The 22,217-nt window shown below is 53.9% G+C and overlaps 1 protein-coding gene across 1 annotated transcript; it reads left to right on the forward strand.

The window, feature by feature from the left end:
* Nucleotides 1-378: 378 nt before the first annotated feature.
* TWNK (twinkle mtDNA helicase) lies at nt 379-17,767 on the forward strand. Its single transcript, XM_032795733.2, has 5 exons — nt 379-1,710; nt 2,604-2,844; nt 3,624-3,731; nt 12,331-12,472; nt 14,983-17,767. Exons 1-5 carry the CDS (start codon nt 465-467, stop codon nt 15,238-15,240), a joined length of 1,995 nt encoding a protein of 664 aa, XP_032651624.1. The 5' UTR covers nt 379-464; the 3' UTR covers nt 15,241-17,767.
* Nucleotides 17,768-22,217: the final 4,450 nt, after the last annotated feature.

Genomic DNA, 22,217 nt, shown 5'->3' on the forward strand with positions numbered 1-22,217 from the left:
CCTGAGGGGCGGGACCGGGGTCGGCGCCGAGGAGGGGGTCATGCCGGTGGAGTGAGTGGGGGGGGGTGCGGGCGGGGCTAGGGGCTGCGGGGGCACAAGGCGGGAGGGGTGCGGAGGGCTAGGGTGGTGGGGGGGCGTACCAAGGTCGGGGGAGGGTGCGGGGGCTGCCGGGGGCGGGCAGAGGGGGGCAGGGGTGCGGGGGTATAGGGGCTGTGGGGGGCACAGCGGGGGCGGGTGCGGGGGGTTATGGGGCTGTGGGGGGCACAAGGCGGGGGCAGGGTTGCGGGGGCTGCTAGGGGGCGTGAGGAGGGGCTGTGGGCCATAGGCGTTGCGGACGCAGGAGGGGGTTGTGGCGGGGGGGGGTGTAGGGGGTCTCCAGGGAGTAGGCAGGAGCTGGGGGGAGGGGCTGCAGGGGGAGCCAGGTGAACTTGCGGCTCCCTGTGCGGGAAGCTGGCACTGGTGGGATGATGAGGGTCCCCCCCTGCAGAGCCCCCCTGCGCCTGCTGCCTGCACTCACCGCCTGGGCAAGGGGCTGGGGAGCCCCGCTGGGCCTGGGGATCCTGGCTGGCCCCTCCCGGCGGCACTACAAGAAGGAGATGCTCCCTGCCTCCGAGGGCCCCATGCCGCCCGTGACCGTCACCGAGATCCGCCAGTACCTGCGAGCCCAGGGCATCCCCTTCCACGACGGCTACAGCTGCCTGCACGCGCCCAGCCTCTTCGTGGAGGGGCCGGGGGAGCCACAGCCCCCCGCCGGCAGCACCCGCTACACCCTCTTCATCGACAAGACCACGGGCAGCTTTGTGTGCACAGCCACCCTGGCCGAGGGCACTTGGCAGGACTTCCAGGCCAGTGTGGAGCTGAAGCACAAAGGAGTGCGTCATGCTGGCCTGGAGCAGCTTGACGGGGTGGACCAGGCTGGGGAGGACGCCCGCCATATCTGGGACCGGGCGCTGCCACTCTGGGAGCTGCTGGACGAGGAGGAGACTCGGACAGCCAAGGCCATGTTCGGCATCTCCAAGGTGTCGGACGCCACCCTGAAACGCTTCAGGGTGCGCTACCTGAGGACTGCCCGCACCCTGGTCTTCCCCTGGTTCAGCCCCCGTGGCACTGGCCTGAAGGGCCTGAAGCTGCTGGGGGCCAAGTGCCAGGGGGACACGGTACTTTACGTGGAGAACACTCTCCCTCGGCCAAGCGCCTATCACAACCTCTTCGGGCTGCCCCTGATCGGCCGCAGAGACACAGAGGTGGTGCTGACAGGCCGGGAGCTGGACACCCTGGCACTGTACCAGGCTACTGGCTTGCCCAGCTTGTCCCTACCCCGTGGGGCTACCTGCCTGCCCCCGGCCCTGCTTCCCTATCTAGAACAGTTCAAGCGCATCATCTTGTGGCTGGGTGAAGACCTCCGCTCCTGGGAGGCCGCCAAGCTCTTTGCCCGCAAACTAAACCTCAAACGCTGCTCCCTGGTGCGGCCTGGCGACCAGCAGCCCCGGCCCCTGGAGGCTTTCACCCGCGGTATGAACCTCTCCAAGATCCTCCGCTCCGCCCTGCCTGCTGGGCACAAGTCCATTATCTCCTTCCGCCAGCTGCGGAATGAGGTCTTTGGGGAGCTGTCCAACGTGGAGCAGGTGGCCGGGGTCAAGTGGGCCCGCTTCCCTGAGCTGAACAGACTCCTCAAGGGCCACCGGAAAGGGGAGCTCACCATCTTCACAGGTGACTGGCTACCGGTGTGAGGGAGGGGGCTAGGAGAATGGGACTCCTCTGGCAGCTTCAGCCTCTGTGTTTGAGTATTTCATCCCTCTGTCTTTCATTGGCCTAGTTGTAGGGGGGTTGTCTCTGCAGAGGAGTTCTTGTCACTGCCCTTGTCAGTGATTTTACTATAGCCAGGACTCAATCGAGGTGGCTGCTGCAAACTGGTGGGTTCCTGTTTAATCCTCTCTTCCCCTCCTGGAATTGCTGGTAATGTCATGTCCTGCACCATAAAGCTGGCTGTGATGTTACCAGTCTGATTTCCAGTGAGGAATGAGCAGCAGGAGCTGCCAGACACTGAAGAGCTAAAGAGCCTGTTTTCATACCATTGGCCTTAGAAATAATATTTCCCCTTGTTCCCGTGCCCACTGGAAAATGTAAGATACTGCATGAGTTTCTCAAGGACTCTTGGGTGCAGTTGATCCTGTTGAAGTGCTTCCAGGTTAACATGGCCCAGTTTCTTTTTTCCAAGCCGCTTTAAGTGATGTGTAATTGCCCTGTGCGTCTGGCCTGCCTGTTACTGCAGGCATGGGCACGAGAGGTCACGTGCTAGTTCTGCATCACTGTTCTCATGTGGAGAACCCTCTTGTGAGGGTGTTCAGCAGCATAACTCAGCACAGAGTCTGGCCCTTCCACATTAGAGACAGAAAAGACCTGTTGGGTCTCACTGAGTCCTTGACCGGAGGAGGGCTGGGCCCTATCGTATATTACCCAGTGATTTCCCCACCCCAGAGAAGTGGCTCCCAACTATTAGGAAGAGTTTCCTGCTGTTCAGCCTCCCGCAGCATTCTCTGGCTGGCAAGGCAGGCAAGCCCAGGGGCTCTAGCTCTCATTTAACCTTCTTGCCATTGAAACAGGCCCGACGGGCAGTGGGAAGACGACCTTTATCAGCGAGTATGCCCTGGACCTCTGCATGCAGGGGGTGAACACCCTGTGGGGAAGCTTTGAGATTAACAACGTGCGCCTGGCCAAGATCATGCTGACCCAGTTTGCGGTGAGGCGGCTGGAGGAGCAGCTGAACCAGTTCGATGAGTGGGCAGACAAGTTCGAGGACCTGCCGCTCTACTTCATGACCTTCCATGGGCACCAGAGCATCAAGTAACGTATCTGCCAGCAGACCCGTTTTTGCACATCCACCCTTGTGAGACCTTTGCACCATGTTCACCATGGAGGCAGTGATCTGCCCCCAGAATATTTCGTATTGATATAACATGCTGTGGGGCAGCCGGAGGCACAGGGACTTCCCCAGGGTCACACAAGTACTGTCGGTAGTGTCGGGATTAGAACGAGGCAGTTCTTCGCTCCAAATCTTGTGCCCAGTCCACTGGCCCACAGCTCCGAGAGAGATCTAGGGGGTCCTGTGTTGCTATGCAGACTGTGATCTGGGATGCTTACATGGAGCGAACGGAATCACCAGAGCCATTTGGTACCTAATGCCAAGTGTATGCCTGGGGCTAACCCTGGCCGCAAATGCCTGCCGTCTGCTGTGGGACACTAAAGGGAACGCACTCTGGCCTCTAGGGGAAGAGAGCAGCAGCAGCTTTACAGGCAAGGAAGGGTCAGGCCTTTAGTTTGGCCTCTTACAGCCAAAAGTGTGTCTGTGATGCCTTCTGCCCAAAGCACCTTGTGAGTGTCGATGTAATTAACCACACAACCCAACCCCTTGTGTAGCCGGTTGGCTGAGGTGGTAACTTGCCCTAGGGCTTGCAATAAGTGAGTGGCAAGCTGGGAATGGCTCTTCAGCGTCCCCGTCCCAGGCTTCCACCACAAGCCCCTCGTTCCTCCTCTCACCTTCACAGGAACCAGCTTCCCTGGTGCCTCATTTGCCTGGGCTGAATGCAAGTGACTAAGGCAGCTTCTTCTCCTTTCCCCCGCAGGACGGTGATAGAGACCATGCTGCACGCGGTGTACATGTATGATATCAGCCACGTGGTCATTGACAATCTCCAGTTCATGATGGGGCAGGAGCAGCTCACTGTGGACAGGTGACCCTCTCCCCTCGTACTTGGTGTGTTCCACTCACGCTTCCTCTCCCCGGCTTAGAACCTCCTCATGGAGTCCTCTCCGGTGTAACCGGTGAACCTGGTTCCTTAGGGCCCCAGCTCACTCGTTCCCCTTCTTACCTGGACCCACATGCCCCAGGGAGCCTTTCCTCATCTAGAGGTGCCGCCTGTATAATGTATTTAGGGAATCTGGTTTTCTTACTGTCTGCATTGTGGCAGCACCTATGTCGTAGACCAGGCCTCGCTGTGCCAGGCATTTTACAAACACAGGACATGCATCTGATGAAGTGGGTATTCACCCACGAAAGCTCATGCTCCAAAACGTCTGTTAGTCTATAAGGTGTCACAGGATTCTTTGCTGCTTTTACAGGACATAAAGACAGTGCCTGCCCCAAAGAGCTTCCAATCCAAGTCATGTGTTTTTCAGTATCAGTCAATAAAATACCTTTGAAGAGAACATCCCGTTAGTCAGTGTCTGCAAAGTGAGCTCTGGAGTTTACACCATTTTCAGGGTTTTGATTTTTTGGTGCAAAGTGTTTTCTCAGCTGGGAATTTTACGTGACAGGAAGATCAGGGCAAAAGGGGGGAGGAATTGCTTCAGGTGGGTTTGTATTAGGAGATACATTAAAAGCTGTTTTATCTGGCACGTTAGGGGAATAGGGGTAAGTGAAAAATGCCGGTTAACTAAGAGGAAAGGAGTTTGGGTACGGGAGGGCGTGGGGGCACGGGCACAGAGAGCGCTCATCTCAGGCAGCTCCCTGCAAGCGGTGACCTGTCCTGGCTGCTCCTAAGAAGAGGCCTGGCAAGGAGCTCTGCACACTGCCCCTGCTGTGCCCCAAGCGCTGCCTGGCCAATGGGAGCTGTACTTTATTTACTAGAATGATTTTGTGCTTCTCCAGCCCCTGCAGAATCTCAAGGAGCTTTGCAAATGTAGCAGCCTTCTATACAGACAGTGCACAGGGCTCACTTCAGCCACTGCTGAAATGCGGTCTCTTCTGGGGGGGTGAGGGGGAGCTGTCTGACAGTGCGCAGCAACTCCAGGTAGCATTTCAGTGCTGGAAGGGCACTTACTGGACTCAAGCAACAAGGGGTTATAGGGAGGCAGAATGTACCTGAGTTTTGGCATTTGGCCTGGAGCCCAGAATTGTGGGGTCTTTGTGATGCACAAGAGATGAGCACTTTGGTTTCTATGTAGCAACCTTTCCTTTTAAAGAGGCTCCGCTTGCAGTTTGCTGCAGCCTTGGGAAGCTGTAGTCAGGACCCCGTTGTGCCGGGCACCGTAAAAACACAGCAAGAGACAGACCCTGCTCTGAAGAGCTTAATCCAAAAATAGAATGACATTGAGATTTCTCGAGCACTCGGGTCTCCAGTAACCAGTCTCGATGGGGATGACACAGGACCAGGTCCTTCATCTCAGTGCCTCAAAGTGCTTCCCAAACATCAGTGGCCGGAGCCTCTGCTGATGCGAATGGGTGCAGCTCCACTGAAGTCAACCGACCGGCACCTCTCAATCCCCACGTGGGGCAGGGAAGCCTTAGTAGAGGGATACACTGAAATGCAAAGAGATTAAGCAACTTGACTATGGTCATGCTGGAAGTGTGTGCCAGAGCCGGGAATAGAACCCAGGAGTCCTGACTCTGCCTCCTGCGCTCACCGCTGCATGGCGCTCTAGCTGCTAGCTTGAAGGATGGCTTAGTGGATAGGGGACAGCCTGGGACTTGGGTGCTGTGGGTTCAGTTGTCTGCTCTGCCAAAGACTTCCTGGGTGGCTTTGGGCAAGTCACTCAGTCTCTGTGCCTCAGTTTCCCATCTGAGCAATGGGGATAGTAGCTCTGCCCTGCCTCCCAGAGGCATCGGCTCCATCAGTGAGCCTGAGGTGCTCAGGTACTATGGCGATGGAAGTCAGACAGTTCCTAGAGAGATGGGTAATCACCGGGAAATGAAAGACTTAGAATAACAGTGTATCAGTGGGGCTCATTTCACTTCCTAATGTTTCCCCTCTCTCCTCAGAACTGCATCTTGCCCTCACTTCATGCCCCACTGCTGTTGGGAACCAGAGTTGAGGAACCCCCCTCTGACCAGCTGGTGACTGGCTGGTAGCCTGCTGCCATTTACCATCCCCCAGCCCCATGTGAAGTGACCCCCTCTGCTCGCCAGCTGGATGGAGAGCGGCATGTTTAATGCCATGCTTCCGGCTCTTGGGCAGGGCCCGGTACCCTGCAGGAGTGGAACCTGTGACTCTCCAATGTTAGGCTGTCCCCCAGTGTGCCGTCAGTGCCTATAAATTGGAATCGCATGAGTGCTCCCGTGAGAAGGGCTGAAGACAGGCTTCAGGGCTCTCTGGATTGCAGGGAGGCTGGCCTCTTTATTCTGCTCTCAGATTTCAGCCCGTCCAAAAGCCCAGCTTATTGCTGAGATGGAACAGAGGGGGCTTTATCTTGTAAAGAGCTCTGCGTTTTAAAACCGGAGACAGCGTGGCCAGGCCTGTAAGAGGCATTTTTTTGTTCAAAGTTGGTAACAAGTGTTGTAGGCTAATTAGGGTGTGCTGAATCCAGATACAGTTATTCCTAAGCTGTATGTTGGGAACAAAGCCTCTACAGAGAGGACAAGGTAGCACTTGGAAATCACTGATGGTTCAATCTTTATTACCTTTGCAGTTAGGATTAACAAACTTCAGTTAGATTTTACTGATCTGCAGGATGTAATAAAAGTGAGCAAACAATATGCACAATCTTTTTATCACGCTATTGAATTTCAATTTTTATTTGGCAACAGGTACTGGGAATATTTGAATGTAATACCACCAGGAAAGAGCGTGTTTATGCTGCTCTTATATATGGAACATTAACACCTTGAAACAAAAGTGTGCAAGCTGATTTAACTATTAGAAACACAACATCTAATCCAAAAACACCTGCTTTGAAAACAAGTGAGAGAACTTTCTTTACTAAACATTAAGAGGACATTTGAATGCACGCGTGTTAATGTTGTACTAGATCAAGAAACTTTGAGCCTTGACAGCGGCAGATTGAATCAACTTCTGATTAGGTCTCTTGTTATGACCCACCTGCTTATTTATGCAACCATCCTAAGCGTCAGAGACATTGACACAACCTTGTTCCAGTTCTCTACGTTTGCATGCTCCTGCACAAACAAACCATGCTGTCCTGTGCCTACACCACTAACTTCTGCACCCTCTTGTGCAGTCACAGAATAAGGTGGTACTGGTGGCAGTGACATGAGTGGTGGCACTGGACTCTGTCCTCCTGTTTCCAACCCATTGTATTTGGCAGAGAAAGTACTGGATTTGGGCAGTGGACCTGTTTCCAAACTAGTGCATGGTAATGAACCCGCTGTATGTGGAAGAAAAGAGCATGAGTCGTTGGGGGTAGAGCTTCTGATGACTGCAAGTGTGTGAACTAAGTGGTACATGTGTGGTCAGTGCTGTGAGCTTCTGGCATGCCAGACACTTCACAAACGAACTCTTCTGCACCTGTGTTCAGCTCACCCTGCCCCAGGTGTGTGAGAAGCTGATGGTGTCACATCTTCTTGCTGTGGTCAGCAGTAAAGGAGGTAGAACCACAACCAGACAGGGCATGAAGTGGGAGCAGAGATTCCAGAACAGTGGGTCCATAGTGTCGTTTCTCACATGACAGGAATGGGAATGTACGTCGGTTCCTTGGCTATGCCAGCGTTCGTCCGGAGCTGCCCACGTGTCGTCGTGCTATAGTGAGCCAGCGAAAGGCTCTGCGTTCCTGCCTGTTGCCATTGCAGTAGACAGCGTAAAACCATTCTTGTGTCTTCTTCTCCCTGATGTGCCGAGCACAGTGCTTCAGCCTCACCCGGAAAGCCACCAGCCAGAATGACAGTTTTATCACGTGGTGCTTGTATCATTAGTGGGTCAGGTGAAAATGTGGCAAAGTCCTTATTTTCTGGAAATGCAATGAGATTTCACCCAGTTACTTGGAAGCAGCATGTATCTGCCTTCCACCACTCTTCAGATGGGTCTTGTACCTCTTGACCATTTTTGCCTTGTACCACCCTTAATAGATTCTTGTCCTCCCTGTAGAATTCTGCTGCAAGGTCTCCAAATATTTTGACCCAGACAGCTTTCCCGTGGCTTGTACATGTATCACAAGACATCTTCTCCCAGTTGGTGGGAACTGGACATCAGCTGTAAGTATGACACCCAGTGCTGCTTCTGTGCCTGTTCTGAGATGGCCATGTGCCTGCTAATGCCAAAAGGAAAGGCATTAACTTATGTTTCAAAATCTGTGGCAAATTCACAGTCCTGCCGGCTTCATAGGCTGTGCTTAGTTGCTGACGGATATTTCAGTCTGCCTCTGTGACTAAGGCCTTTGACTTCTTTCCCTACCTCATATAGCATAGAAAAAGTTGGAGCTTCTTTCTGGGCACTGGATCATGACTGTGTTCCACGTCCAGGCTCCTGCTCTTGTGCCATAAGCCATGACACCCCAGAGCTGTCCAGTTGCACTCGTCCTAAGTCTTTGCATTCAACAGTGTGTCTTGTGTGGCTTCAGGAGCCAGATCTTTGTTGCAATATTTTGCAATGAAGTGGGTGGTTCCTCCCCAGAGCGGGTCTTGACGCTTTGAAGCATTTGTAGGAGTGCATCCTCCTCTTCACTGTCACGTTACTTCTTTGCCTTGACTCGTTATGAAGACGTTGGACATCCAGACCAATGCGGATCCGGTGTCTGCTGCGATATGGGCTCCCAGATTGTAAGACCAGGCTCCTCTGCAGAGGGCTGAGCGAGTCCTGGTGATGCCTTCCCTTCCGCTTCCCTGTAAAGCCACACTTGGCTCTGACCAGAGGCCACTTGGTTGAACTTCCGACATGATCTCTTGATGACGACAGAAGAACCCCTTGAGCACTTCAGCTGGTAGCTGATGCATTTCTGTGAGGTACGTGGCACCCCACTGTGCATAGTTTTTGTAGTCAAGATCTCACGAAGAATGGTGTGATGTGCCAGGTCTCGAACCCAGGCCTGCGAATCCCAAGACAGCTGCCGTGTCCTGGCCTCCATCCAGTGGCTACTGAAACCAAGTGGACTGAGAAGCTACTCGGTCTATAGCCCCAGCCAAGGCACCACCCACAGGAGCTCTGATTGGAGGATCACCCGGCTCCACCAATTGGATCAACTGCACTATTTAAGCCAGGAGAAGACACAGGAAGTTTGTCTGAGCAACAAGGTGGCTTCCTATTGTGGTTACACTGAACCCTGCTTGTGCCTGCCTCCTGCACCCAACCCTGTTCCTGGCTCCTACTGTGTTCCTGGCTCCTGATCTGCTCCTGGCTCCTGCCTTATTCCCACCTTCGCTGCTGTTCCCACCGTGCTTGGTCCTTGCCTCTCCTCCTGCCCTACGCGTCGCCTCCAATCCTTAGTGACCGGTTCTGGCTCTGACCCCAGCTTCCGATCCTGACTCCAGCTTGACCCTTAGCTCTGGGAAGGTTTAATTGGGAATTGGTCCTGCTTTGAGCAGGGGGTTGGACTGGATGACCTCCTGAGATCCCTTCCAACTCTGATATTCTATGTTTCTGGCATTTGGTTTCTCACCTTGGCTCTGACCCTCCGCTTTGTTTCCTGGTCCTGGCTCTGGTAACTGGCAGTTGATTCTGGTGCTGACCCTTGGTTTTGTTCCCAAACCTGGATGCCTGTTTCACCCACTAGTCCTGCTCTGACTACTAGGCATGACTGCCTACGTCCTGGTCCATAACAAATGTCATCGTACATTTGAAGGTGAAGAGATGCGGCTCCCAATTTTCTTCTCTCTAGGCATAGATGAGCATGATCAGTGGGGCCACCATTTCCATGGACTGCCATCAAAACCTGAAGTTCACATGACCTTGACCGTGGCTCATCACACAGGTGGAGGTAAGATCGTGTGAAGTACAAACTGACGTGAGCTCACCATAAAAATGTGACCCGTCGCCTCTGTGCTTGAAATGTCAGATTGTGAGCCTGCATTGCCCTGGCATGTGGCTTGGCATTCAGAACTTGTTCTGTTGAGTTTGGTCCAAGAATTCCACTTCCCATCCAGGCATCTGTTTACCCTGAAGCCAGTGTGTGCCGACCTGTGTGTTTTTGAAAGTTTATTGAGAAGTGGAGGCCTCTTGATCCTAATGTAAGTCGCTCTCTGTACTCTGGTGTGGCCCATTTTATTTCCATCAGTTTACAGTACAGAGCTCAACAGAACCACGTACTACTGCCCAAGCACTGATGACATATTTGCATCTCTCCAGTATTCGTTTTTTCTGGGTCTGTTGTCATGTGCAGTTGGTTGAAATGTGTCCACCTGGAGTTCTCATTTGGATGTTTAACAATAAAGCCCATATCAGAAGCTCTTTCCTCCATTGCAGGTTTGCAGTTTTCTTCAGCGTCAGAGCACCATGTTTTGCAAACACAGCCCTTGCATGGACTGGTTTTGCTTTCCCATTTCATACATTGGCTCATGCGATTGTGTCGATGGCGTCAGGAACGGGCAGTGTGCTGCAGTTTGTAGGCTTTGGATCAGTCAGTATCGGATCAGGGGCAGGTTCTGTCTGCCAAGCGGCAACTGGGGTGGCGTGGAAGGAGCGTTTGCCATCCAGAGAAGATCATTTGTGTCAATTTTGCCGGCTGTGTAGTGAACAGACTTCCTGGGAATCGGGTTGGGAGAAGTAGCAGCACCATTCTCAGTATCCATAGTTCAGAGGGTTTTCTCTGCTAGGGCAGTGTCCACCTTTCAGATTCCTTGGTAAGTAATGCAGTGGCCGGCCTTATGGCCTACGACTCCTACCACTGATGTAGGAATGTGGAATTTCAGGACCAGCTTCTATGCAAAATTGCTGTAACGATTCCCAGTCTCAGATGGCTCCAAAACGTAGCCTTGACTGGCTACAGGCTGAAGCTCATTTTGAAGCCAAAACGTTGCTGTGTCAGTAATTTTGCTACCCTCACTCTTTGTCATCACAGACCCCGCAAACGGGATGTAACCAATCAAGTGGTTCTTATCTTTACAGCAGCTAAACGAACTCTCCTTTTGTGGCCAGACACAGCCTCCTTCATCTGTTCATTCATCTTGAAAGTAGTTGCAGAGATGAGCCTCTTTAAGGGGCACTTCTTGTCAAAAGATGCAGCATCTTCAGTCCATAGGTTTCACAGAACTAGACTGGCTTGTATTACAGCCACTGGTGTCTTTATTGGGAGCACTACAATTTGCCACATATCAGTTGCAGATCCTCTTGCTTTGTGTAACCTCTGGATTTTGCCTTTGTCAGCGTATTGGGCACGGCAGTTTCTGTGCCCCGGGACTGATACTGTCTGACATGAATGAAAGACGGACTCCATTTTGTCAGTGGCCACTCTGTGTTTCACATCTTGCGTCTTCTCTTTACTGGCTCTTGCCTCCCTTATTCTAGGCAATCCTTGTTCACCTGTTTTACGCACATCTTCTCTACTTGATTCCTGGAGAATAATCCAGAGACTAGGAAACTCAGGTGGCTCTGTTGAAACTTTCAGTTCCCTGTTTTACAACTGTGACCAAAAGGAGTGTCATAAACCACCGCCCCATCTAACTACTGTTCTCTGTAAAATAAATCATCCCCACCACTTCTGTGTTAATTCTCCCCTAACCACAAAGCATGATGGGCTATGAAACCAAGGCCAAGCATCCGAGAAAATTATTTCACATATTACAGGAAAAATAACTTCTGAGTTATGATTAACTTATTGCTAATATTAAGGTCTATGGATGACTGGATATTGTAAAGAGTTGAATACTAGGGTGCAAAAGGTGTTAAAGCCATGATGTGTGTCTTTTCCGTTCTGGTCTGAAGAGACTGAAAGGGAATTATGCCAGACAGTGTGACAAGTTCAAGCACACCCCGTTGGTGTACCAAACCTTTTTGGGGAATTTTGTTCGAGGGTCTAAACCTCAGAATTCAGCTTGGTGACAATCATTTTCAAAATCAGCAGGTTCCAGTTATGGTAGAAGTTGGTACCAGCTTTTACCAAAGAGTGCGACTAGACCCCTTCTAGAGGATGGACCGAGATTTCTGTCTGTCGAATGGTCCGTTTGTTAGAGCAGGAATCTGGCAATCAGGACTCCTGGGTACTAGTCCTGCCTCTGCCTGGCTGTGTGAGCGTTGGGGAGTCACTCCCCTTCTCCCTGCCTCCATTTGCTCATCTGTTAAGTGGGGATAACGGTCCTTTTAACGCGCCACCTCCATGGAGCTGTAGATGTGCAGTGTGTCTGAGCACCTCATAATCATTAGCATATTTATCCGCACAGGACCCCATGAGGCAGGGTAGGGTTGTTACACCATTTTGCAGATGGGGAACTGAGGCACAGAGAGGCTAAGTGATGTGCCCGAGGTCACCCGGTCTGTGGCAGAGCAGGGATTCAAACCCAGCTCGCCCAAGCCCCTCGGTTAGTACTCCAACCATTAGACCATCCTCCTCCTTAATTGCCCTGTCACTGTTGGCAAGAGGTTCGTTGCCTGCATGTTGGAAGCACTTCCCAGAGCCTTGCCATGAGCAGTGTCTCTTTCTCATCACCCCCTTGCCATCTTGCTGTTCCAGGCTTGCCGTCCAAGACTACATCGTGGGCGCCTTCCGGAAGTTTGCCACGGACAACAGTTGTCATGTAAGCCTGGTCATCCACCCTCGGAAGGAGGACGAAGAGCGAGAGCTTCAGACGGCCTCTATCTTTGGGTCTGCGAAGGTGAGCGGCTATTGGAAATAACCCCAGGCTTGGATCTGCTCAAGCTGGGTCAGCAGCTGGCCAGCATTGGGTGTCAAATGGAGCAATTTGCAGTGGCCTGTCTTAAAAAAGTTGGTGGCCCATGCGGACTCCATCTCCCAGAATGCAGTGCTCTGTTGTGATGAGTCTTCCTGGCCGCCGGGCCCTGTATATGGCTTTGCATGTGATAGAAATGAGCCCGTGCCCGTGCGGGGCTATTCCCTACAGCACAGTCCTGGTGGGCACTGGGTCACTGATAACTTCCGGTCTCAGCCCAGAGAGGAGCAGGTGGCTTGTAAATTGTGAGTAAAACTGGTTTAGGCAGTTCTGGGTCTGGCACCTTCCCCTAGTATCGAGAACCCGCTTCCATAGCTCAGGCACCTATGTGTGAAACTTCCAGTGGGTTTGTTCTGCAGTCCTGGTGGTAGCGCTTTATCCCTTCGGGACCAGTGCCGGTTGGGAGCCCTCTTCAGGGAATAAAATAAAGAGTTAGCGGTGGGACGTCAGCTGAGGGCATGCTCTGGTGAAGGAGAGACCTGCAGACCCTGCAGTGAGGGAGCAAAGCGCCTGGGAAGGAGACACAGTGTGGGGGTTTGAGGATTGAGCCCGATTCTTCATTGTCTTTCTCGTTGATGCTGAACTGGTGTTTGCTGTTACACCGTGAGCGCTGTAGCTCTGCCGGCTTAAGCCCTGGTGTAGACGCAGCTAGGGCGACAGAAGAATTCTCCCATCGACCTAGCTCCTGCTGCTCGGAGAGGTGGGTTAACTACGCTGGCGGAAAATCAGGAAGCTACAGCGCCAGAGCTGTGCCAGCATAGTGTAGACATACTGTTAGTGGGGAGACCGGGGGGGATGTGCATGAACGACCCTCCCTGAGCTGTATGGGGCTCTCTAGGGGTGTGTGTGTGTCTGTGTGAGAGAGAGAGAGAGGGCGAGTCCCGACACACAGTGGGGCGTGGGGGCCACGCCCGGCTGCAACAGAATCCTGCGAGCCACAGTCGTACATCTCTGTTTAGTGGCTTTAAATGGAGCTCAGAGCCAGTGGTTAGACCCGTCCTTGTCTGCCTTCATTAAACGCTTTCTGATGTGCCAGCCGCCCTCGAGGAAGTGGGGCTGTAATTTCCCTCCCAAGGATCCAGACCGGTTTTATCTCCTCCCGTGTGGTGGCGTGTGGAGTGCACGGAAGGCTCTGTCTCAGGGACACTTGTACCCCCCTCCCAGTGTCTCGCTGTCCCTGGGGCTAGCAGCCATAATGCTGTAGCAGTCCCAAGCACTGGAGGGTCCCAGAACAGTGAATAGCTGTGAGCCAGTGTCTCAGAAGGGTGCCAGAGGTCCTGACTATCTCAGCCTGGCCCAGTTCCCCTCCTGGCCAATCCCAGTCTCTTGTGAATGGCCCTAGCTGCTGGGTCCCAGCCACCGGGGGTGGGCAGAGCCTGGTTGCTGTTCCGGTGCTGGTTCTGTAGGGTTCGTTCCCTGTCTCTGCACCCTTCCGTGGGACAGGAGACTCTGCTGTCCTGCTGCCCCTGGGACCAGGGCCTCTGATGATCTCCTGAGCCCCCCTAGTCCCAGGGCTTGTGCTTGCCCCTGCCCAGGCTGTGGCCACTCCAGGCTCCTATTTAACCCCTTCAGGGATAGCATGGCAGAAAAGCAAGGAGCACAGAGGCTTTCCCAGCCACTGGAGAGTGACAGCTCATTGCAAAACAACAACATTCCTGAGACATCCCTCCCACCCCCACACACGCACTCTTCTGAGGGGAGTCTTGTCAGCGTGTCAGGCCAGGCAGAGACCCTTCTGCCTCCTCTCTCTCCAGCCTCGACTTGCATGTGGCCGCGGTCTCTGCTGAGGCTGCCCCCCCTCCTGTGGTCTCTGCCCCCTTTTGCCAGGTGCCCAGGGTGAGAAACTCCAGCCCTTTCCCCCAGCCAGGCTTCTGCCTAGAGAGAGTTCATTGTTCCTGGGGTCGGGCCAGCAAATCACAGCTGATGGCCTGAGGTTGCTCTGGGATGGCTTCCCAGTCCTACTCATTCCGCCCTTTCCCAGCCCAGCTCCTGTCGGGAATGCAGCACACAGGCTGCCCTTGGTGAGGGCCAGCAGCTTTCAGCACAGAACCAACTGGGAGACCGGGTACAAACAGAATCTGACACCAGCACGTCCTGCTCTGTCCCACTCACAATTCGGTCATTGCTGACCCACTGCACCTTCCCCAAGCGCTAGGGGCTAAATTCCAACTGAGCAGGTCAGCTCTGCCTACTGTCTCCTGTAGTTTTACTTGGCTGTGGAATTCTTCACTTCCTATCCCGTAGTGTTGCTAGGTGCTGTTAGATGTGTGTTCCACCCCAGAGGTGGCTGCATTTCCGAGGTGCATGAGGCATTTATGTTTGCATAAACGCATAGGCGCTGTCTGAAGTGCTCTGAACCCCTCAGTCTGACAGGCGTGTGTCCAAGTCCAGGTACGTCTCTCCCCATGGCCTTCTCCTTTTTGTCTCGTACCCAGGCCAGCCAGGAGGCCGACAACGTGCTGATCCTCCAGGACAGGAAGCTGGTGACGGGACCAGGGAAGCGGTACCTGCAGGTGTCAAAGAACCGCTTTGATGGGGATGTGGGGGTCTTCCCCCTGGAGTTCAGCAAAGCATCCCTCACCTTCTCCACTCCTGTCAAGGGGAAGGCCCGGCTGAAGAAGGTGAAAGATGACAATGGAGCGCCGCCAAAGCAGGCTCCAGCTGGAGGCAGTGGGGCTTCTAAGAAGCAGTGACCCAGCCCGTGGCATGGGCTGCTCTGGTGCAATCTCTTCCCCGGAGCACTCCTCGGCCAGTGTTTATATCAGCCCTGAGGGGAAGGGGGCTGATGCCAGGTGCTGGGGCAGAGGAGATGGGGACACAGCACTGCCAGTTTCCATCAGAGACTCTCAAAGCCAAGGGGTGTGTCCTATGCTGCTGCCAAGCGGGCCTGGCCAGGCTTGGGTTTTCTGCAGGCTCCTTGCCCCTCGGGGTGGGGGGACCTTGGTCTGGTTGCGTTTAGGGAGGAGGAATCGCACACCTACCTCTGCGTTATAGTCAGACGATAAGCTATAAACGGGCTCTTGTTTTAGAGCCTGCCAGGGGCCTGCGACACCCTGGCTGACGGATACAGGCTGGCGCACGGTGGGGGTCCTGTGGGTTATGCCCCTGTCCGTTCGCTTAGCACAGGTCCCGTCTGTTTGTCCCTGGGGAGCCGTATGTCCAGACGCTGGGGTGCTGAGTCGGTGGAGCCTTCAGGCTGGATGTCCGTTTGCCAGACCCTCTCTTTGCTCTTGTCGCTGGAGTATTTCAGGCAATGGGGGTAAATCCTGACCCCAGACCCTGGAACCGAGCAGGACACGGCGCGGGTCACAAGCCAGTGTGAGTTTGCCAGGAGCTTCTCCACTCAGTCCCTATTACACGTCTGCTCTGTGTCGTAGAACTGCTGCTGAATTAGCTCCGCTTGTCTCAGGAGACCTCCCTCCCTTTGCTCCAGGACTGGGATGGTGTGTTCTGCAGGCCAGTCTGGAAGGGCAGCAGCAGAACTGGGCAAGTCCTGGGGCTGGGAGAGCAGTGGCGGCAGATCAGGAGTGAGGGACACCAGTAGAGCTGTGCAGGGCAGGTCCCAGGGCTGAGATAGCAGGGGGTTGTGGGTCAGGATTGAGGGGCACTGGCAGAGCTCTGCAGGGCTCAGCTAGCAGGGGGCTGCGAGTCGGGATTGAGGGGCATCGGCAGAGCTCTGCAGGGTTGGGGTAGCAGGGGCTGCAGATCAGGATTGAGGGGCATCGGCAGAGCTCTGCAGGGCTGAGCTAGCAGGGGCCATGGATCAGGATTGAGGGGCATCAGAAGAGCTCTGCAGGGCTGGGCTAGCAGGGGGCTGCGGGTAGGGATTGAGGGGCACCGGCAGAGCTCTGCAGGGTTGGGGTAGCAGGGGCTGCAGATCAGGATTGAGGGGCATCGGCAGAGCTCTGCAGGGCTGAGCTAGCAGGGGCCAGGGATCAGGATTGAGGGGCATCAGAAGAGCTCTGCAGGGCTGGAATAGCAGGGGGCTGCGGGTAGGGATTGAGGGGCACCGGCAGAGCTGGGAGGGGCTGTATGTGATGAGTGAGGTGCATAGCCAAAGCTGTGGGTTGAGGGATACACAGCTCCAGCCTGCTCTGTCCCATGAATCCCTCACTTCCACACGCCCTGGGAGAAGGCAAGAGGGGAAGGCGGGTGCAAGGGAGAGGCAGAGTGGCTCATGGCAGAGAAGCAGAAGTGACACAGTTGATGGCACTTGTTCCTGCCTGGGGGGTAATCCCCAGCCTTGCTTTGGTAGCGGGTGAGTGGAGATTGTGAAGTCCCTGCATGGCAGGTCAGGAGCCGGGGCGCCCCACCACCATGACACCAGCGTCATACAGTTGTCACCGCTGGAGCCTGCGGGCTGCACCTGCTTTGCATACACAATTATTTTAAAATAGCAGGAGGCCCAAGCCAGCAATGTGCCAAGAGCCCTTCGTTGCCATTGACGGTCTGAGCTCATGGGGCTGGGACACCTTGTTACAGGATTCTCTCGGCTTTGAATTGCCCCACAGTCTGGGAGAGAACAGGCCTGTGTGAATGCGCCAGCAATAAACTCCCAGCTGTTCAGCTCTGTCCTTGCCCTGCAGCAGGCCACGCTCTGGGGACCTCTGCTCCGCTCAGCTGGGCTCTGTGATTCCAGCCCTCGGTGCCCCAGCAGCGCTGGGTTTCTTTGAAAGTCAAATAATGCTGCTTGTGTCTGAGGTGGGTCCCAGAGTGGGGGGGATTTCTGAGAGGGTTTTATAAACCATGGTCCCAAAAGACTTTTCAGAGGGCAGTCTGGATTTCTTCCTCCTTCCCCAGGATTTGGAACCCTTGTGCTGGTGCGTGGGAACCGGACCCTAATCTCAGCTAACTGAAGCTCAGAAGGCAAAGGGAATCCATCATGCAAATTGGGGTTTTATAAATCCTTCTGGCTAGGCCTGGGCGTGCTGGCTGGTTTCTAATGTGACGGTGATTATGAAATGGTTTGCAGAGTTCTCCCTATATGGCTGTCTGCAATCCCACGTCTGCTTTGGAAGGCAGACTCCGGGGAGAGAGTAGTTTTCAGTGTTGAATGCTGAATACTGTGATTTGGGGTTCCATTGCACTGGGAGGGAAAAACCTCCACAGTGATTGGCTCTCTGCAATAATTTTGTACACATGAGGGTGTGAAAAAGATCATGTTGATCAGATATTTTGTCTACAGCTTGTCATTTGATTAAAAACAAAGGTGGCTTTTCAGTGCTTCTTTGTCCTGGGTTTGTCCACAAGGTGTCAGTCTGCATTAGACTTGAATCTTCTCCTTTTCGAAAGGAAAACTTGATGGAACTTTCTTCAAATTCCCAGGCTCACGGGCAGTTCCTCTGCATAGCACTAAGCGTCTTGATTTTACGCTGAGCTCAGAAATCTCTGTTCCTCAGGCTATGGCTGCTGGCTGAGGCAGCACTTTCAGAGCATGGGTTTGCTTTACCTTTGAATGACCCTTTAAAATTCACGGAGGCCCAGATTGAGAGAGCCCCTTACTCCTGGTGGGTAGTGCATGACTCCACATCCATGGAACAGCGAATACACAGCAAGAGTGAAGGTGCTGGAGAGGGAGAGAAATCCAAACGTATCCCCGGAATACCCCTGCTGGAAGGGTGTCAAGTGATCGACACCTGCTGAGTACAGTGTTAGTCGACTGCTCCTGTCGATGCAGTCTGTGGGCATACGCAATCCAGCCGCCTGCCGTCAGCGAAAGGAACCCTCCTGGATGACAAACACTCCAATCTCCATTACTTAGGAGGGCGAGGGGTGTGCATCGTGTGCTGTAACACCGTCTGCATGGGAACTGGAGAGGTGTACAGCCCGAAATCCCTAGTAGGGCTCCAGAGGGAGGAGGAGAGACCTCTCCCCAGGGCGCCTGGGCTGTCTTGGTGCACGTGCTGGGGTAGATGCTGAACCAGAGAGCTTCGTGCAGACAGGTACAGGGATACGCCCGTGCCCAGGTTGGGTCGGCGCCGATCAGGATCGGTGATGATGCCAGGAGCAGGCCCAGGCAGGAGGAGGCCAGGTACCTGGACAGTTGTGGGACAGGAGGGTTGCCATGGTATTTCCTAAACATTGCCCTGAAGAGCCCATATGGGGATCCCGCCTGGCCTCGGCCTGGCTGCAGGAGCTCCTGGAACGCAGAGGCTCTCAACAGGTTGAGGTGTAAGCGCTGTGGGGCACCTCCAGCCCTAGTCACAGGCCCCATGCGTCCTGCAGCCCCACACAGGCCTTTGCCCTAGCGAGGGGGAAGAGATGGATTCCTCTGTCTGATGGCATGTTCTTCCCTCTAGTTTGAGAGCTCTGCCCCCAAAGGAATGGAGTTATGGGACTCCTCCCACCGGAGGTGGAGTTATGAGCTTCCTCTTCATTTAAAGCAGGGGCGGGCAAACTTTTTGGCCTGAGGGCCATATTGAGTTTCGGAAATTGTATGGAGGACTGGTTAGGGGAGGCTGTGCCTCCCCAAACAACCAGGTGTGGCCCGGCCCCCACCCCTATCTGACCCCGCCTCCCTGCTTCTCCCCTGCTGATGGCCCACCTGGGACCTCTGCCCCATCCACCTTCCTACTCCTTGTCCCCTGACCACCCCTGGGACTCCCACCCTGACTGCCCCCTGCTGTCCCATCCAACCCCTCCTCTCATTCCTCTCATTCCTGACTGCCCCCCTGGTACCCCTGCCCCATCCAACCACCCCTTTTCCCTGTACCCTGACTGCCCTTGGGCCCTCCTTCCCTGACTCCCCCCCGCTGTCCCATCCAACCCCCCCTCCTTCCTGACTGTCCCCCTGGAACCCTTGCCACCATTCAACCCCCCTGTTCCTTGCCCTACGACTGTCTCGACCCCTATCCATGCACCCCCAAAGTCCCTTGCCCTCTATCCAACCCCCCCTCCTGTTCCCTGCCCCCTTACCACACTGCCTGGAGTACCGGGGGCTGGCGGCGCTGTGGCCATGCCACCATGCAGCACAGAGCACCAGGTCAGGCTGAGTTCCCCAGCTGCACTGCCCAAGGAGCTCACAGCGCCGCCACCCAGAGCATTGCGCCTGTGGCAAAGCAAGCTGAGGCTGCGGGGTGGGGGAACGGCAGGGGAGGGGCTGGGGGCAAGCTTCCCAGGCCAGAAGCTGGGGGCTGGGCAGGAGGGTCCCATGGGCCAGATGTGGCCCCCGGGCCGTAGTTTACCCCCCTCTGATCTAAGGTGTACATTCTACATATTACATCCTACACACTGGTTCAGGGGCATCATTTATCTGGGGAGCTTCTTTCTCAAACCAGAGGCCAAGACTATAACAGGGTTCAAAAAAGAACTAGATCAGTTCATGGAGGATAGGTTCATCAATGGCTGTTAGCCAGGGTGGGCAGGGATGATGTCCCTAGCCTCTGTTTGCCAGACGCTGGGAGTGGGCGACAGGGGATGGCTCACTTGAGGATTCCCTGTTCTGTTCATTCCCTCTAGGCACCTGGCACTGGCCACTGTTGGAGGATGGGATACTGGGCTAGATGGACCTTTTGTCTGACTCAGTCTGGCCGTTCTTATGTTCTTAACCAAAGGGTGCATTAACTAGTGGTGTGAGGTTGGTGGGGGTTTTATTTCTGTACTGAAGCAGATTTTCTCAGGTTATTTGAGTCATTCATTCCATGATAAGATCTACTTTTCCGGTAGAGTCTCTTTGTTTGATGAAGGCAGTTTTAAATGTGTTATAGTGTGTATCCTCAACCTTCTCCTCAGAGCATTTTCTGTTGTGTCTGAGCACCTGGCCGTAGATACCGATTTCTTGGTGTGTTTGGGGTGGTAACTGGATCGGTGAAGGTAGAGGTGGGAATCTGTGGGATTCTTGTATGTAGTTGACTGTAGAGTTCCACTGTTAAGAACAAAAGAACAGTCATACTGGTATCATCTGCAAATTTTGCCACCTCGCTGTTTACCCCTTTTTCCAGATCATTTATGAATATGTTGAATAGGGCTGGTCCCAGAACAGACCCCTGGAGGACACCACTATTGACCTCTCTCCATTCTGAAAACTGACCATTTATTCCTACCCTTTGTTTCCTATCTTTTAACCAGTTACTGATCCATGAGAGAACCTTCCCTCTGATCCCATGACAGCTTGAAGCAGATTGTGGTGTCCAGGAAATTGGTGCTGGTGTGGGAGTGTTTCAGACAGAGTTTAATGAATGGGTGATGGTGGTTGAAGTTGTGGTGGAAATCTGTCATGGAGTTTAGGTCGTCTGTCCAGAGGATGAAAATATCATTGATGTTTCTCAGATGTATCATTGGTTTCGTGGTGCAGAAATTCTGACTCAAGGTGGCCCATGAAGAGGTTGGCATACTGGGGAGCTGTCCGAGTAACCCCGGCCGTTCCCATGGATGACGATGAAATGGATGAGTTTGGGGTGGAGATCTGAGGGTTGTCCGGTGTCTTGTAAATATTAGAGGCAGGCAGCGATGCTGTCATGGTGAGGGATGTTGGTGTATAGAGAGGTGACACCCATGGTGGCAAGGATGGGTTCCTGAAGGTGGTTGTTAATGGTGCAGAGTTTCTGATGAAAGTCAGCTGGCCCTTTATGCGGTGAGTGGTTTGAGGCTGGTTTCTGTGAGTCCCAATACCCCTTCATGTCAGAGTGCTGTGGCCAGATACGATGGGCCTGCTGGTTCCCTGGTTTGTGTGCTTGGAGAGCACATAGAAGGTCCCTGGGGTGGGTTCGAGGAGGGGATGAGATTGCAGAGTGTCTCTTGAAGTTGCTGGGGAAGGGTTTGACGATGTCCTTGAATTCCGGGGTGACCTGTGGTGCAGGGTCATCTTTGCGCTCTGTACAGTAGCTGGTGTCAGAGAGTGCTCGGTTGGTTCATTAGCGTAGTCGTCAGGGTTGAGGACTATGTTGCATTCCCCTGCCTTGGTCTGCTGGCGTGGTCACTATTGACTGGCTGGATTTCAGAGACTGTCTAGCTGTCCTCTCGGCAGTGGAGAGATTGTGGTGGATGTGATGCTAAGGATTTCATGGGAGAGGTGGGCAGCTATCCCAGAATGCCCTGCTAAAGGCCAGCTGTGTGTTGGTGCACCTAGAGGGGCAAGATAACTCAGGGCTCTTCTGATGTCCCTGCAGCACTGGCTCCACCCAGCACAAATGCACCAACCGCTTCCCACCCGCCACACTTGAGTGGCCTTGGCGAAGGTTGTGCTTGTGCTCAAGCCAGGCTATCTGCCTGGCAACATCTTGTCTGGGGAAGAGGTTTGGAGCCCAGACGGCCCTAGGTCCTTGTGACGGGTTGGGTCACAGAAACCCCCTTGGGAACTGCCACGTGATATGCTGGGACTACCCCTGAGCCCGTTTGCCCTAGTGGCTTGGGACTTCAGTACCCTGCCTGGTTGTGCCAGACATGCCAGCCTGCTACAAACAGATCCAGAACTGAACCACGTCCCCCAAAAACTGCAGGCTTACCTGAAAACAGCATAAGAAGTGCCTCCAGCACTCAGATACCCAACTTCTCATGGGATCCAAACCCCAAATAAATGTGTGTTACTCTGTACAAAGCTTACACCGGGTAAACTCATAAATTGTTTGCCTTCTATAACAGTGATAGAGAGAGACACACAACTGTTTGCTCCCTCAGCTATTAATACTTACACTGGGTTAATTAATAAGTAAAAAGTGATTTTATTAAATAT

This window comes from Chelonoidis abingdonii, chromosome 16 (genome assembly GCF_003597395.2).
Source record: "Chelonoidis abingdonii isolate Lonesome George chromosome 16, CheloAbing_2.0, whole genome shotgun sequence".
In the NCBI taxonomy this organism is placed as follows: Eukaryota; Metazoa; Chordata; order Testudines; family Testudinidae; genus Chelonoidis; species Chelonoidis abingdonii.

Bases quoted from the DNA above. Each gene is read 5' to 3' on its own strand.
- TWNK (XM_032795733.2), top strand. From the start codon at position 465: ATGATGAGGGTCCCCCCCTGCAGAGCCCCCCTGCGCCTGCTGCCTGCA. The intron at 1,711-2,603 runs GTGACTGGCTAC...CCATTGAAACAG, and splicing joins GGAGCTCACCATCTTCACAG to GCCCGACGGGCAGTGGGAAG. The intron at 2,845-3,623 runs GTAACGTATCTG...TTTCCCCCGCAG, and splicing joins CATGGGCACCAGAGCATCAA to GACGGTGATAGAGACCATGC.